Raw genomic sequence first — 18,186 nt, forward strand, 5'->3', positions numbered from 1 at the left:
GTAGTGTTAGATTGCACTATAGTCTGACATCAATGTAATCTAGAGACAAAAAGGGCTGAAGATGGAGTTTTAAAATGTGGCAGAGCAAAGAATTTCATAGCTTGATCTTTAAAGGGGCACTGTTGTGGATTTTTTGGCTCCTTAGTTATCCAGGCTGGTTTCATTTCTGACTTAACCAGAAGTTTTGATCACTGACTTTTGAATCCCATGCCAGTTTGTCTCAACTGATTCACCTGTGTATTGTAAGACCAATCTGTATTGGAAGTGCTATGTGCAGGCTGATTTCCACAACCATTAACACACTACTTTGCATCATACAACTCCTTATCACCAGGCCTGTGCTCAATTCTTCCTGCAAACATAGGTTAATTTGCTGTAATGATGGGTGAAGAGAACTCCAGTTTCATTGGAGACATAATCATGAGGCGAGGGATCTTTGCCTCTTTCCGTAGAATAAACTCAACATGGTTAGTCTTAAGGTTTTTGAGTGCTCCTGTTGCAGATTTTCAGTACATTGGAGTTGGTCAATCAGCCCCTGTAGCCTGTTCTGCCATTTGTTCACCAGTTTGTATAACTGGTTAAATGTTACATCCAAATGAGTTGTTTAACCTAAATGTGCAAAATGTACTTGGGTTTAAATGTTAGCCTGCACAGATGTGACCCTTGGACTATGGACACTCCAGGCTTTTGAGCAGTCAATATTTTTCTACAAATGAGTGCTGTTATCTGAATCATCAGACTTTACAATAAGCCTTGGTGGTTTTTATGATAAAATTTGACTTATTTCTGCATATTGGCAGAACAGCCTTGAGGCTGAATGGGTTACTCCAGTTTCTATGTTGAATAGCTTATCTAATGATTCCTTGTAACAGTCATCTTTCAGTTAACACTTTTTGTAGCAGAAAACTTCTACCCAGTGTTCAGGTTTTATCATTACAAATAAAACTGGCTGAGCTGTGATTCACTTTAGACTCTAGTGATCTGTAAAGCTGAGCATTTTTGCCAAGATTTCAACTCTTTGTAACAACTGAGCAAGTTGGAATGTGAGTTAGTTGAGAAGCTTGCAGCTTCCTGTTTTTCCTGAAGCACAGGGCTGGAAAGAGCATTTTTGGTTTGGTGCAATTCACTTGTCTAAAGATTTAACTTACTGATTGAGTAACTTCTAGATGCTACGTTTGTGGTTCCTTGTTCTAGTAGTGAGTTGGCTACCAAAGTACTGGATCTAATGGTAGGAGAACTAGTGCATAGGAGACTTTTTGGCCCATCAACCTTTTGGTTTTTGATGGCTTGGTTCCACATTCCTGCTCTTAAATCCATCACCACATTCCCCATTCTTGAGCTATTGTAACCTAGGTGAGGACTGGACAAATGGCTCCCCTCAATTGAGGGCAATTTTTCTGCTTGTTAACACTTGCCAGGTCTGTATAACTGGTTCTTGTAAAGAATCTCAGGTTTTCATGTTCAAAGATTAGTTTTATTATATTTAAACCAAAATATACCCTGACTTCATGTCTGTATACAGATTATGGATTGGTCATGTTTCAATTCTTGGACTCTGATGCTAATTTGGTCTTGATCTGATTTAAAAACATAGAGCCCTAGAGTTGAGTTTTTCAAAATGTGTTTACTGGTGAATGGAGACATTCAAGAACTAATACACTGGGCCCAAACTAGTTGGAGGCAGGAACTCCACTTGGCTCAGTTGCCAGTCCACAGGAGTGCTCCTGGAGCTATTCTATTCAAGTTAATTTGTGCTATTCTAATAGCTTTCAAGTTAATTTGTGTTCACTTAATTAGGTTTTTGTCACCCATTATTTTGAATACTGTAAGAGGCTTCCTTTTTGTCCATGAGATCAATGCAAAACCCATCAGACAATAGCAACCAAGAGTTTGTCAACGTTCCAGAGTTGTTTCCCTTCCATAGGTTTGGAATGTGACTCTGTAGGTTCAAACCATTTTTTAAAAAATCTTAAATCCAATTCCTGTTTTTTTTTGCTGTTTTGAAGAAAAATTTTAGTTGACATGTCTTAACACATTTTCAAGCTGTCTTCCAGATTCAAACAACAGGAAAGAATTTCTAATCTTCCCCACCTATTCCCTGAATTATTGCTACACTCACCAGAGGAAACTTGTTAATCAGCATTTCTTATCCTTGAAAACCTGATATTGGATCACCTTGATGCACTCTGTTCCAGAGAGAACAGCCCTGGTGTTTCCAATCTCCAATTCTCCATCCTTTTTTACCCCTGAACCCTAAGGCTGTTCACACATTTCCTGAAATGTGGTGTCAGTTGTCCGTTTATATTTCTGTAAGTTTTTTTATAAATCATCTCAGCAACTTAACTAAAGTAACTCCTCTTTTGTCACACCTTGTTGGTTTGCCCTGCACCTTAAAGGATTTGCATGTGTGACACACAACTGTCTCAGTGCTTTAATCAAAATTGTGAATTTTTATTTAAATGTAGTTTGACACCATGTAGGGTAATAGTAAATGATCCAATTTCCAGAGGCAAATTAAAAATTATGGTGGATAAAGCAAAGGAATAGGATTGGTAGCTCTAATCAAGAATGACTAATAGCCTGCCCTCTGCTGTAGTATTGGAAATTAAAAGTAGTTTTTCTCATCAGTTCCACCAGTCTCTAGAGTAACAACTGTTCAAAATGACCAGAGGAAATTCTGTAGCAGTTGATCTTTGACCTCTGCTTCTATACAGTGATTAGGTTTTGTGGATTTAAAGGGCCAATATTGGTATCAAATATTTACCATTTATCTAGTTTAACACTCCTGTCCTTAGAGACATTGGGCTACTGTGGGGGAGTTGATAACTTGGTAATAAGATACACTAGTAATGAAAGAATGCAAGAGAAATTTCTTAGTGTAATGGTATGTGGAATTTGTCATCACAATGATTAAGGCATGACATCACTGCATTTTAAGGGAATGCTAAATGGGGAGAAAGGAGTAGAAAGATGTTATTGGGTAAGGTGAAGAATGGGAGGAGGTTCATGTGAAGCATAGACCAGTTTGAACTAACATTTGTTTCTGTATAATGGTGTTGATGCAATTTGACATTTTAAACTAATCCTCAATCTTCAACAGACATTGACATGGTGGCTTAGCTAAACTGCATAACTTCTGATGGATTACTGCAGTTCTTGTGTTCGCTTCTCCAAGGTTCACTAAATAGTTGAGATTTCATCTTTCCTTTTGGACGTTGCTATTTATCTTCACCTGGAAGCTAGAAAGCACAGGTTGATTGTGACATGAACCATGAATGCTCATTTGGTGCACAGGAACATGAAAAGCAATACTGAAGAGAAGTGGCAACCTGAGAATGTGCTTAAGATTTGGGGAGAGAAAAGAGACTTGAATCCATAATCTCTGGATTCTGAGGTGAAAATGCCTCCATTTGCCCACTGTTACACCAAATCCCTACATGCTTTTCATACCAGATAATTCTAATTGATCCCTGTCTTTGAAGCTCCAATTGAACCCAAGCACCTGCAATGTTTTAGAGGTGAGATCCAAATTTTTATTACCCTTTTGTGTGAAGAAGTGCTTTCTGAAATTGCCTCTTGCCATCCAGCTCTAATTTTAGTCATGCTCCCTTGTTCTGGAATCTCTCAAGAGAAAATCTTTCATGAAACCTTACCATCATTTAAGCAGCTCAATTTTCCCTTTATCACATTCAAGGAAACATGTTTAGTTTGTGACCTGTCATCATGATTTAAGTCCTTGCCTCATTCTGGTGAATCTATTGCACCCATCTCCAATTTAACTCTGAAAGTTTCCAAAGCACAATATTTTAACTCAGTGGTGCTACAGAAATTCTCATGCCTAGCTCTGTTTGTGAGCTAGCAGATCAGAAGGGAGGGAGGAAGGATTTTTCTGTCTTGCCTGTTGCTGGAATCAGTGTGGACCATGCAAAGGTCTATTGACCTTGGGTGGGATTTTCTGGTTTTTGGGGCAAGCATAGCCATTCCCTTGCAAAGCAGTGGGGCTGGAAAAGATTACAAATTTAAATGGAGGGATAGGAAAACAAGGATGAGAATTTGTCTGGTAACAGTCTGGTAACAATGTAGATCAATGAACAGTATGATGAGTAAACAGGATTTGGTGTGATATGGTTGTTATATCAGAGTTTGAATGAAATTAAGTCACTTCCCTTGATTTTCATCGGAAATCCATTAATTCCAGCAAAGGCTGCCAATGAGCTGAAATGTCACTTGAGCTGTTCCAATAACTATAAGGATTCTGGACTAGCCATATAAATACTGTCTAAAGGAGGAGGTCAGGCTAAAAATTCTGCAATATTTTACTTTCTGATTCCCCAATACAAGATGCAAATTAAAGTGTAATGGAATATGCCACTTGCCTGCATCAGTGTAACTCCAGCAACACTCGATGCTTGACACTGTTCGAGCCAAAGCAGCCTGCTTTATTGGCAACCCATCCACCATCTGGAACACACTTCCTCCACCAGAAGGGTGCCGTAGCCATAATGTATACCATATACAAGATACAATACAATGACTTGCCTAGGTTCCTTTGACAATATTTTTCAAACAATCTCTATTATCTAGACAAACATGGGCAGCAAATGCATTTGAACACCAGCACCTGCAAGTCACACACCATTCCAAACTAGAACTCTTATCTGTTCCTTGTCACTGGGACAAAATTCTGGAATTCCCATTGCCAGCAGTACTGTGTGCATACCTACACCAGGACTACTGCAGTTTAAGAAGGTGACTAACCCCTGCTTCAAGGCAATTAAGTTTGGGTAATAATTAATGCCTGTTGCCTACATTTATTCCAGTCATGCAGATTCAATAGAATGGCAACAATAGAAGTCTTTGTTGCCATTTTCCCAAGGCTATCATGTCATATTTGGCCAAATTTCAAAAGCTGTAATTATCTCGGAAGAGGGTTCTGAGTTCACAGTTTGATTGACAATTTAAAGAGGCTATTAAAGGAGGCTCTCCCTTTTGATGTGGTGTCTGAAGAGCAGCTCGAGGAGGTTTTCTGGTGCGGTGGTAATGTCTGTACCTCTAAACCAGAAGCTCTAGGTTTCAATCCCACTTTGGCATTCATAACACTGACCAACAGGTTTGATTTATCAAACTACTTATCCTTAGAATCTCTACAGTGCAGAAGGAGGCCATTAAGCCCATTGAGTCTATTAATCACAATCCGACCCGGGAATTATTCCCATAAGCCCACACATTTATCCTGCTGATCCTCCTGATGCTAGGGTCTACTTAGCATAGCCAAACAACCCAACTATGGAAGGAAACCAGAGCACCCGGAGGAAACCCACATAGACATGGGGAAAAAGTGCAAACACCACACAGATAATGACCCACCCAAAGCCAGAACTGAACTTGGGTCCCTGGTGCTGTGAGACAGCAGTGCTAACCACTATGCCACCATGCTGCCCTTCCAAAATGTCTGGCAGGCAGTAAGAGTGGAAGAGTAGTTTGGTCAGCCACGTCATGTTAAAAGGTACCACATCCAGATTCTTGCCATGAGATATACTTTATTACAAGTATTCTTGTTCTCCTTGTTTCAAATGACTACCAGAGAGTAGATGGTTGTTTTTATAAGATATTAATCCCCTTGAGATTTAAAATCTTTGACACAAAACCAGAAAATGCTGGAAAATCTCAGCAGGTCTGATAGCTTCTGTGGGGAGAGAATAAAGCGAACGTTTCGAGTTGAGATGACCCTTCGTCAGTGCTTCATAAAATCTTTGAATAGGTTTTTAGAATGGGAGATTTTTTTCACTGTAGGAGTGAGAGTGTTAGAAGTTAATTGGTTTCTCATGGCTACGTAGTTCCTGAATGGATACTCGGTGAGTTGGCATGAGTGTATGTGATGCCACAGAGTGGGGTGGAGGAAATTATTTGGCAATGAAGGGCCATGGGAGCATGAGTTGGTACTGAGTTGGGCTGGAAGCTATGAGGTGCCATGGGGCTGGGTGGAGGGGTGGGAGTTGGAGGGCCTAACAGCTTCCAAAATAATTGGGACAAAGTCCCAGATAACCAAGGCCTGGCCTTCTAACCAGCCCACCTTGGCAGTTGTCCACCCTTACAAAGAACAAAGAAAATTACAGCACAGGAACAGGCCCTTTGGCCCTCCAAGCCTGCACCGACCATGCTGCCTGACTGAACTAAAACCCCCTATCCTTCCCAGGATCCATATCCTTCTATTTTCATCCTATTCATGTGTTTGTCAACACGCTCCTTAAAAGTCACTATCGTATCTGCTTCCACTAAATCCCCTGGTAGTGAGTTCCAGGCACCCACTACCTTCTGTGTAAAAAACTTGCTTCGTACATCTTCTTTAAACCTTGCCCCTCGCACCTTAAGCATATGCCCCCTAATAATTGACTCTTCCATCCTGGGAAAGGCCTTCTGACTATCCACTCTTCCATGCTCCTCATAATCTTGTAGACTTCTATCAGGTCGCCCCACAACCCCCGTCATTCCAGTGAGAACAAACCAAGTTTCTCCAACCTCTCATCGTGGCTAATGCCCTCCATACCAGGCAACATCCTGGTAAATCTTTTCTGTACCCTCTCCAAAACCTCCACATCCTTTTGATGTGGCGACCAGAATTGAACACTATATTCCAAGTGCGGCCTAAGGTTCTTGTCGCCCCCCCCATGCTCTGCTTTCCCCGAGCACATCCCAACCCTCCCTCCCTCCCCCACAGTGGAAATCATGTGATTTGGAATATTTTTTATGGCGGTGGGTCCGGTGTGTCGGGAAAATTCCTGACTCTAGGTACCTGCTTCGGAAGGGAAAATCCAGCCCATGGAATGCAAAAACAACAAAGTTATGCTAAATTTTTTAAAACATTGGCCAGGCCTCAAATTTGTGCTCAGTTCTGGAGATGTACTTTATTAGGAAGGATGCCAAGTCTTTGGGGAAGATGCAGAAGAAATTTACTAGAATTGTTCCAGGAGTAAGGTGCTTCAATTGTGGAGAAATTAGAGAAATTCAGAGCAGAGAGGCTATGGGATGATTTGATATTGGCGCTTAAATTCATGAACGGTTTTAAACAATGAATGGTGGCAGGAGGGTCAGTAACCACAGGACACTGATTAAAGGTGATGGGTAAAAGAACCAGACGCAACATGAAGAAACATGTTTTTATGCATTGAGTTGTGATTTGGAATGTGCAACTTGAAACAGATTTTACAGTAACTTACAAAAATGCTTCGAGCCGTAGGAAATGACTAGGGGAATGAAACTAATTGAATGGCTCTTCCAAGGAGCCAGCACAGGCACAATGAGTCGAATGGTCTCCTTCAGCACTTTATTAATCCACGATTCTAGCATTAGAGCCAACCTGTGCACACTAAGCCTCCACAAACAGCAGTGTAGTAAATAGCAAGATTTTTGTTGTGTGATGGTGGTTGAAAGGTGAATACCAAACCATGCCTGGCTGTCAATCCCAAACATAGAGCAGCAGCAATGTTCAATAATGGTGTCCCGACTCTAGAATTGATGCTTGTCGAGTTTTTTTTTTACCTTAATCACCATTGTCTGCGGGAAGCCAGAAGTAATTGACAACCTTCCTGCCTGTACTGGGAGACAATATTTCCTTGCGCTTAACGGGTGGGAGGTCATTGAAGTAAACCTGTGCCTGTCCCTCATGGCCGGGTGAAGCTGTGCAACATCTCAACCTGCCAAAGGAAGCCATTTTAAAATCTTGGGGAAACTGCGCCCCTCTGTAAGAGACATGAAACATCTGGTGGAAAGGAGTTCACAACAAAAATGTTTACATTGACTTTAAGCTCAGTTTATAAAACCAGAGATTGAAATCCACTGGAGTTCCATCCAACACCAAAGTTGCTGATGTTTGGAGGAAGCTCCCCAATTATTCTTGGCAGGTGTAGGCACCACAATGCAAGTGCCAGCGTGAAGGGGGTTGGGGAGATGGGGGAAGGACAGAAGGAGGCCATTCAGCCCCTTGAGACTTTTCCACCATTCATAAATCATGGATGATCGATCCCAGAACTCCCATCCACTTGCCTGACCTTGGAGAGACTTAGATGTTGGAATCGACGCACACTGAGGAAAGGGGCAGGTGACTTACTTGACAAAGGGCAAATTATTTTTTTATTCAGTTGTGGGACATAGGCATCGGTGACTGGCCAGCATTTATTGCCCCACCTCAGTTGCCTTTGTTCAGAGGGCAGTTTAGAGTCAATCAAATTGAGTCTTGAAGTTCTGAATCAACTTAAGAGTGAGAACAGTGGAGGCTAAAAAGCCAACAAGGGAAGTGCTTGTGACATCAAATCTCTGAGACAAGGAAAAGCACAGAGAGTGGATTACAGGGCACCAGCACCATCCAACAGGCAGTGTCACTTAGATGGATGTATGGAATCTCAGTGAAGTGCCATACAGAGATTTTAAAATTAGCAACTCACCAACAGAACCCACAGCTTCTTCCTGTCCGCCATTTAGTTTATTTATTAGCGTCACAAGTAGGTTTACATTAATACTGCAATGAACTTACTGCGACTTACTGTTACAGCCGGAATCGAACCCTGGCGCTGTGAGGCAGCAGTGCTAACCACTGTGCCATCGACCCACCCTCATGGGCACCAATTACAAAAGAAAAGTGCCTCATTATTTCAGAAGCTTACCTTTCAGTATTTATATGAAGCCAGTCATCAGTTTCAGCAAAGTCTGCTGCCTCGTCTTCCTGCAATAATCCACAGATGGAACTTATAGGTATACCATTGCTCCGTATCATTGACTGACTCGTAAACACAAACATAGTCACACAAAATATTGGTAACAATGAGTTGCAGCAAGCACCAAGTGGTTCACCTGAGGGAGCAGACGGGGCCTCGATTCAACATCATATCAAAATGCAGCACTCAGTGCAGTGCTACATCTCAAATTGCTTAATATAATGAATGAGATGACCCAATAATATCAGTGGCCTCCACATGAGTCTCCGCCTTCCTGATCCCTTAAGCAACAGGTGGGGATATGGAATTATCATAACACATATCTCCAGTGGAGAGGCTGGGCTTGTTCTTACACTAGAGAAGGCTAGGTTGAGATAAAATAAGTGTGTTGAAAACCATGAAGAGTTTAGATTGACAGTGGGTGACACAGTGGTTAGCACTGCTGCCTCACAGCACCAGGGACTTGGATGACTGTGTGGAGTCTGCATGTTCTCCCGTGTCTGCGGGGGTTTCCTCTGGGTGCTCCAATTTCCTCCCATAGACCAAAGATGTGCAGGTTAGGTAGACTGGCCATGCTAATTTGCCCCTTAGTGTCCCAAAATATGCAGGGTAAATATGTGAAGTTATAGGGATAGAGCCTGGGAAAGATGCTCTGTCGGAGAGTTGGTGCAGACCTGATGGGCTAAATCGCCTCCTTCTGCGCTGTAGGGATTCTATGATTCTATGAGAATAAATAACATGAACCTGCTTCCTCTGGCGGAGGGCACAAGTTTAAGATGATTGATAAAAGAACCAGGGGCTACATGTTGCGGGCGGGGGAGGGGGGGCGGCAGGAGTTTAGAAAAGTTTCTACTCAATAATTGTTCTGGGTTTGGGGGGAAACTCCTTGACAGGGTGGCGGATACAGATTCAATAGTAACCATCCAAACTGAATTGAATAAATACCTGAAGGAGAAATAAACCTTAGGGCTTTGTGGAAAGAGCTGGGTTTTACAAGTTTTCAAATTTATTTGGGTTTTGGAGAATGCAACCTGTTGGATAGTTAAATTGGGATGTGATATCCCTGGATTTCCTGAAGGTATTTGATATGGTGCCACACAGAATGGGTCATGTTGTGTGGGTAATATATCACCCATGTCTAGGGGACTGGTTAATGGGTGAGATTAAACAGTTTGGGCTTATACTCACTGGAGTTTAGAAGGTTGAGAGGGATCTGATTGAGGTATATAAAATACTAAAAGGAATTGATAAAGTAAATGTAGACCAAATATTTCCCCTTGTGGGGCAATCTAGAACAAGAGATCACAGGTATCGATTGTGAGGGTGTAGATTTAAAATTGAGATGAGGAGGAACTTCTTGCAGAGGGTGGGGAATTTGTGGAACTCACTGCCCCATAGCGCGATGGAGTCTGAATCACTGAATGGTTTCAAGGAGATAGATATATTCCTGATTTAAGAAATTAGGTTAAAGAGATATAGAGAACAGGTAGGGAGGTGGATTTGAGACCAGGAAGTGATCAGCCATGATCTGACTGAATGGTGGAGCAGGCTCGAAGAGCTGAATTGCTTACTCCTGCTCCTAATTCCTATAAGCAGAGAGTAGGGATAAACAGGGCATTTTCAGATTGTCAGACTGTGACTAGTGGAGTAACCACAAAGCGCAATATCAAGGCCTCAGCCAGTTACAAAGCTATATTAACAACTAGACAAAGACACATACAGTGACACATCTAAGTTTGCTGAGATTACAAAGTTAGGTGGGAATGAACGCTCTGAAGAGACAAAGAGGCAGTGAAGAAATAGAGACAGGTTAAATGAGTGGGCAACAAGATGGAAGATAAGAGTGTAATGTGGGCAAGTCTGAGCTTATTCACTTCTGTTGTAAGAATAGAAAAGAAGAACATGTTTCAAAAGAGATGAAACTTCTAAATGTTGATCATAGATCATAGAATCCTGACAATACAGAAGGAGGCCAATCAGCCCATCGAGTCTGCACCCACCACAATCCTACCCAGGCCCTATGCCTATAACCCCATATACTTACCCTGGCTAGTCCCCTTGAAATAAGGGGTAATTTAGTATTGCCAATCCACCTGACCCGGGTACTCTGGGTTTCCTCCCACAATCCAAAGCTTTGACAAAGGGTCACCTGGACTGGAGGCATCAGCTCTTTTCTCTCCTTACAAATGCAGCCAGACCTGCTGAGATTTTCCAGCATTTTCTCTTATGGAATAGAGGCAAATTGTCAGCCATGATCATGTTGAAACAGAGCAACCTTGAGGGGCTGAATGGTCTGCTCCTGCTCCTATTTTTTTACTTCCTCACAAGCTGGATTGCTTTTTGTAAGAGGCCATGCAGACTCAATGGGCCGATTGGCCTCCCTTCTTGTTGGGCTATTCTGTGATTCTACGAACGCAGAAGTGTCCAAACACCACACCTGGCCCCCCAGATGTAATTTTGAGCTGAGAACCAAAAAAAACCCCCAAATTTTGATGCACAGATCTACAAATATTTAATTTTCCACTTACCACAAAACTCTTTGGGATCCGGTCTGTTTTAGCAACACTGAGTCGCTGGTCACATTCTGTCCTGCACAGGAAGTACGTCTGGAACTTGGCTTGACACTGGGGACAGGAAAAATACATTTTTTTATGTTACCGTTCATTCCCAGGGTGTGGGCATCATCAGCATAGTTGGCATTTAATTAAAGTTTCTTTATTAGTGCCACAAGTAGGGCTTACACTAACACTGCAATGAAGTTACTGTGAAAATCCCCAAGTTGCCACACTCCGGCGGCGCCTGTTCGGGTACACTGAGGGAGAATTTAGCATGGCCAATGCACCTAACCAGCATTTCTATCAGACTGTGGGAGGAAACTGGAGCACCTGGAGGAAACCCACGCAGACACGAGGAGAACATGCAAACTCCACACAGACCGTGACCCAAATTGGAAATCAAACCTGGATCCCTGGCACCGTGAGGCAGCTGTGCTAATTACTGTGCCACCATGCTGCCCATTAACATATGACCATACAAATTAGGAGCAGGAGTAGGCTATTTGGCCTCTTGAATGCTCCGCCATTCAACAAGATCATGGCTGCTTTGAGTTCTATATTCCCATCGAGCACTGATGACCATAGATTCTTGATAGACAAGGGATCCCACTGTCTTCTGAGGCAGGCTTTTCCAAAGTCTCACATCCCTTCTAACAGAAGATAAAATCTCTTCATCTCCACAATTTTGTCTTTTAAAAAGCATTTAGACAGTTACATGGGTAAGATGGCTATAGAGGGATATAGACCAAATGTAGGCAATTGGGACTAGTTAGTGGTTAAAAAAATGGGCAGCATGGACAAATTGGGCAGAAGTTGACTGTAAAGCTCTATAACTCTTGCCCTGAGAAAGAGGCAGTTGACGGCATTCTCGAATCGCTAGGAGAAGATGGTATTTGATTCTTTCATGAGTGTGCAAGTCACTGTCAGCATTTATTGCCCATCCCTAATTGTCCTGGGAAGGTAGTGGTGAGCTGCCCACCACCTTAAAACACTCAGACAACTTGACGCAACAGATTGCCTTGTCAGGGTGCTTCAGAGGGCAGCAAGAGTTAACCAGCAAGAGTTTGGGGGGGTGTGTGTGTGTGGACCCGGTAAGGTCAAAAGGTTTCCTTCCCTGAGGGATTATTAATGAAACAACCGGCTCTCTAACCAATTCACCAGCTTCATGATCACATTTACCGAGACCCGATTTTTATTTTCTGAAGGGAGAGTGTGAGATGGTAAAGGGCTTGCATAGCTCATTCACAGAGGAACAATGGGCCAGTCTGTGTCTCTATGGAACAGGTAAGGTTGAAACATACTGTTTCCAGGAGACGTCAAGAGCGAGGGGCTTCTTAGCTTATCGGAGGCGATTTAGAACTGAGGTCAGGCGAACCACCTTCACTGCTAGAAATGTAAGGATACGGAATTCCTTTCCAATGTTAGTGTTTGAGGCAGAATCTAGTATCAATATTCACAACACAAGAAATAGAAGCAGGAGTAGTCACCAGACCCTTCAAACCTGCCCCACCACTCAGTACAATCATGGCTGATCTGTACCAGCCTCAACTCCTTTTCTGTGTCATTTCTCCATTGCCCTCTAATTCCCGATCTATTAAATATTTATCTACCTCCACTTTAAATATTTCTAATGATCCAACCTCCATCACCATTTGGGGCAGAGAATTGCAGAGATTCAGAAGACATTTCCACTCACCTCAGTATTGAATGACCAGCCCTTTATCTTGTAGCTATGTCCCCTTGTTCAAGACTCTCCTACTATGAGAACATCTCACCAACTACCCTGTCAAGCCCCCTCAGGATCTTATATGCTTGAATAAGGTCCCCTTCAGGATGAGGTTGGACAGCTGAATGAAGGAAAAGGAGTTGGAGGGTGTTGGGAACAGGGTAAAGATAATTAGGATTATTTGCTGATGTGGAGAGTAAATACCAACATGGAGTGGATGGGCCCAATGGCCTGTTTCCCTGTTAGAAGTTCTCGGAGGGCAGGATAAAACCTACAGCTTTATTCTTCCTTTTTGCTTTCTCTTCCTCTTGACTCCTCAGGATGTCACTCAGGAAGTCGTGCTTCTGACGCCACAGCTCGCATTCTCTGCTCTTCTCGTCCCTCTGGTGCTCGGCCATCCTCCTGTATCTCTCCGTCTCACACTGCAGCTGAGAGGCTTCATCAGAGGCCTCTTCAGCTGCAATGGCTGCTCGTCTCAGGACAGCCTCTCTGCCGGCACAATGACAGAGCACACAGATTAAAGAAAGAAAGGATTTACACAACACTTTTCACAATGTCACCACATCGCACACCCTTTCCCACTAACCCTATTTTGAAAGTAGTGCAATGGGATCATTTACACCTGCCTCCACAGACAGGCAATTGAGAGTTTTAACATCTGATTGAAATATTGAACTTCTGACAGTGCAGCGTTGCCCAGTATTGCCCTTTCCCATGATGAAACTGTCCCTTTGACAGTGCAGCACTCCCTCAGCAATGAACCTCTGACAGTGCAGCACTCCCTCAGTACTGACCCTCTGACAGTGCAGCACTCCCTCAGCACTGACCCTCTGACAGTGCAGCACTCCCTCAGCACTGACCCTCCAACAGTGCAGCACTCCCTCAGCAATAAACCTCTGACAGTGCAGCACTCCCTCAGTACTGACCCTCTGACAGTGCAGCACTCCCTCAGTACTGACCCTCTGACAGTGCAGCACTCCCTCGGTACTGACCCTCTGACAGTGCAGCACTTCCTCAACAATGAACCTCTGACAGTGCAGCACTCCCTCAGTATTGACCCTCTGACAGTGCAGCACTCCCTCAACAATGAACCTCTGACAGTGCAGCACTCCCTCAGTACTGACCCTCTGACAGTGCAGTACTCCCTCAGTACTGACCCTCTGACAGTGCAGCGCTCCCTCAGTACTGACCCTCTGACAGTGCAACGCTCCCTCAATACTGACCCTCTGACAGTGCAGCACTCCCTCAGTACTGACCCTCTGACAGTGCAGCACTCCCTCAGTACTGACCCTCTGACAGTGCAGCACTCCCTCAACAATGAACCTCTGACAGTGCAGCACTCTCTCAGTACTGACCCTCTGACAGTGCAGCACTCCCTCAGTACTGACCCTCTGACAGTGCAGCACTCCCTCAGTACTGACCCTCTGACAGTGCAGCACTCCCTCAGTACTGACCCTCTGACAGTGCAGCACTCCCTCAGCAATGAACCTCTGACAGTGCAGCACTCCCTCAGTACTGACCCTCTGACAGTGCAGCACTCCCTCAGTACTGACCCTCTGACAGTGCAGCACTCCCTCAGTACTGACCCTCTGACAGTGCAGCACTCCCTCAACAATGAACCTCTGACAGTGCAGCACTCCCTCAGTACTGACCCTCTGACAGTGCAGCACTCCCTCAGTACTGACCCTCTGACAGTGCAGCGCTCCCTCAGCACTGAACCTCTGACAGTGCAGTACTCCCTCAGTACTGACCCTCTGACAGTGCAGTGCTCCCTCAGCACTGACCCTCTGACAGCACAACGCTCCCTCACTAGTGACCTTCTGACAGTGCAGTGCTCCCTCAGTACTGACCCTCTGACAGTGCAGCACTCCCTCAGTACTGACCCGCTGGACAGTGCGGTGTTCCCTCAGCACTGACCCTCTGACAGTGCAGCACTCCCTCAGTACTGACCCTCTGACAGTGCAGCACTCCCTCAGTACTGACCCTCTGACAGTGCAGCACTCCCTCAGTACTGACCCTCTGACAGTGCAGTGCTCCCTCAGTACTGATCCTCCGACTGTGCAGCACTCCCTCAGTACTGATCCTCCGACTGTGCAGCACTCCCTCAGTACTGACCCTCCGACTGTGCAGCACTCCCTCAGTACTGACCCTCTGACAGTGCAGCTCCCCTTTAATGCTGCTCTGTAATGTAAACCCTGGTTACGTGCTCGAGGGTCTGGAAAGGGATGAATTGAGAATAGAAGTGGATTAAGGTGGAGAGAGAGGATGAGTGGGGGGAGAAGATGTGGAGCGGGAGAGGTCGGAGAGTTGGATCCAGGTATATTCCTGGCTGGGGTTCAGGGTTAAAGCAAACGTTGTTGGAAGTTTGGAGCCCCTGTGGGGTGGGGGAGCACAAATGTTGTGTTGGGGTTTTGGGGTTGAGAAAGTGGCACTAACAGTGAAGCAACTCTCAGAACTGATGAGGCCCTGGAGGAGCAGCAATGTTAGATACTGAATGTACAGAGGGAGGAGAGGGGAAGGGAGACGAGGGTGGGCTGGAGGGTTCCTGAAATCACTAGTAATGATGGGACAGGTTATCACACAATGGGAAGGAACAGAAAAATCCACACCTCTCTTTCAGTTGTGAAAGTTCTTCGAGTAGCTCCTTCCTTCTCAGTGCCTCTTTCTCTCTCTCAGATTCCAAGTTCCTCATTTCTTCCAGCTTCAGCTGGTTTTCCCTTGTCCTCCGTTCCAGCAATGATTCGCTTTCCAAATAATTTCTCTCTGTCAGTGTTAATCGATGTTGTACGTCTGTTAGCTACGGATCAAACATACCTCCATTTAGCTCCAAAGGAACTCATCAGAACAAGCTCACTGCTGCCTCACAGTGCAAAGACCTGGGTTCGATTCCTGGCTTGGGTCACTGCCTGTGTGGAGTCTACATGTTCTCTCTGTGTCTGTGTGGGTTTCCTCTGGGTGCTCCGGTTTCCTCCCACAGTCTAAAGATGTGCGGGTTAGGCGCATTGACCCGAATAGGCAGCGTAATGTGGCTAGGCGAATTTCATAGTAACTTCTTGTTAGCTACTTGTTACTAATAAATAAACTTAGAAATAAATAAACTTTTAAACACCTTAGGAGAGAAGGCTGTGGGATTTAGAAGTCTGTTTTGAAGGAACTCGCTGTCAGGCTTGAAGGGGCAAAATGTGGGATCCACTTATATTTTAAAAGATTGGCGTTTAAAACAAACAAAACAGAATATTGAGAAGCTGTGATAGAGTGGATGTGGAGACGATGCTTCCATTAGTGGGAGAGACTAGAACTCGAGAGCTCAACCTCAGAGTGAAGGGAGGTTCCTTTAAAACGGAGATGAGGAGGAATTTCTTCAGCCAGAGGGTGGTGAATCTGTGGAACTCGCTGCCATGGAGGGCTGTGGAGGCCAGGTCATTGAGTGTCTTTAAGACAGAGATAGATACGTTCTTGATCAATAATGAGATCAAGGGTTCACAAAAGAGAAAGTGCTGGAAAATCTTAGCAGGTCTGGCAGCAAGGTTTGACAGAGGGTCATCTTGACTCGAAACGGCAGCTCTTTTCTCTCCTTACAGATGCTGCCAGACCTGCTGAGATTTTCCAGCGTTTTCTCTTTTGGTTTCAGGTTCCAGCATCCGCAGTAATTTGCTTTTATCCAGAGTTCATAGAATCCCAACAGTGCAGAAGGAGGCCATTCAGCCCATTGAGTCTGCATCAAACACAATCCCACCCAGGCCCTACTCCTGTAACCCCTCATAGTTACCCTACAAATCTTCCTGACGTTAAGGTCAATTTATCATGGCCAATCCACTAACCTGCACATCTTTGTGGGAGGAAACTGGAACACCCAGAGGAAACCCACACAGACATGGGGAGAATGTGTAAACTCCACGCAGACAGTCACTCGAGGCCGGAATTGAACCTGGGTCCCTGGCACTGTGAGGCAGCAGTGCTAACCACTGTGCCACTGTTACTGGGAAAAGCAGGAGAATGGGGATAAGAATCACGTCAGCCGTGATTGAATGGTGGAGCAGATTCGATGGGTCAAATGGCTTAATTCTGCTTCTATATCTAATGGTCTTACAGTCTAAAATTATACATGCAAAAATGTAAATCAGGAAAGAAATTGTGGAAGAGGGCCTGATTAGAACTGGAAGAAATGTTCCAATTATCCCACAAAGAGACAAGCAAACTGGGGCCCATATAGATACCCACAGCCAAACCTTTTATTTGCAGGAGAGGAGAAATTGTTCAGTTACAGAACAAGTGCAGCTAGGTGTAGGAGAGTGATGGCCGATGGAGATTGTCAGGCTTCAGCTCTAGGAAGAAGTGGAAAGCTCTCAGACCCTACTGATGGGGGATGGAGGTCTAGAAGGTGTCCATAGTGAGGCAGTCAGGGCCAGAAAACTGGAAATTGTTGATACTGTAGCGCATCAGAGGAATTGTGAATGTAGGTGGGCAGGGACTGTACAAAGGAAGAAAGAACGGAGTCAAGATTGGAGGAGATTAGTTTTGTGGGGCAGGAACAGGTTGAGATGATGGGTTTACTAGGACAGTCCTGTTTGTGGATTTTGGGAAGGGGGTAACATGGGCTGTGGAGTTGGGGGCCTAAGAGGTTGGAAACTGTGGAGGGAAGATCTCCAGAGGTGATGAGTCAGTGAGGTTCTGGAAACAATGGCTTGATGTTTGCTGGTAGGGCTGTAGACCAGGGGGAGGTCGGAGGAAGTGTCTGAGAATTGGCACTCAACATTTGTGAGGTAGGGGTCATTTCTGAGTTACAGCCACTGTTGTAGTAAACACAACAGCTATTTTTTGCACAGCAAGGTTCCACAAACAGCAATGCCACAATGACCAGCTAACTCGGTGTTTGTGATGCTGACTGAGAGGTAAATTTTGGCCAGGACAGCAGGGCTAACTCCCCTGCTCTGCTTTAAAACAGTGGCTGTGGGATCTTTAACGTCTGCCTCAGAGGCAGGCGGTTTAATATCTCATCCCATTTCTGACGGCACAGTACTCCTTCAGTGTCATAGAGTCATAGAGGTTTACAGCATGGAAACAGGGCCTTTGGCCTAACTTGTCCATGCCTCCCTTATTTTTTTCAAACCTCTAAGCTAATCCCAAATGCCCGCATTTGGCCCATATCCCTCTATACCCATTGTACCCATGTAACTATCTAAATGCTTTTTAA

General features: G+C 44.5%; 1 protein-coding gene across 1 annotated transcript in view; it reads right to left on the reverse strand.

The window, feature by feature from the left end:
* Window positions 1-2,362: 2,362 nt before the first annotated feature.
* Window positions 2,363-18,186, reverse strand: part of LOC145343660 (uncharacterized) — a 28,725-nt gene continuing 12,901 nt past the window's right edge. The window contains exons 4-8 of the mRNA XM_080189827.1: window positions 15,602-15,789; window positions 13,268-13,481; window positions 11,240-11,335; window positions 8,661-8,719; window positions 2,363-3,239 (exon numbers count right to left, since the gene is read on the reverse strand). Coding sequence (XP_080045953.1) covers window positions 3,197-3,239; window positions 8,661-8,719; window positions 11,240-11,335; window positions 13,268-13,481; window positions 15,602-15,789 — 600 coding nt within the window. The 3' untranslated portion in view covers window positions 2,363-3,196. The remainder of the gene's footprint in view (window positions 3,240-8,660; window positions 8,720-11,239; window positions 11,336-13,267; window positions 13,482-15,601; window positions 15,790-18,186) is intronic.

The sequence above is a fragment of the Carcharhinus amblyrhynchos genome, chromosome 6 (assembly GCF_965287045.1).
Source record: "Carcharhinus amblyrhynchos chromosome 6, sCarAmb.v2.hapA, whole genome shotgun sequence".
NCBI lineage: Eukaryota > Metazoa > Chordata > Chondrichthyes > Carcharhiniformes > Carcharhinidae > Carcharhinus > Carcharhinus amblyrhynchos.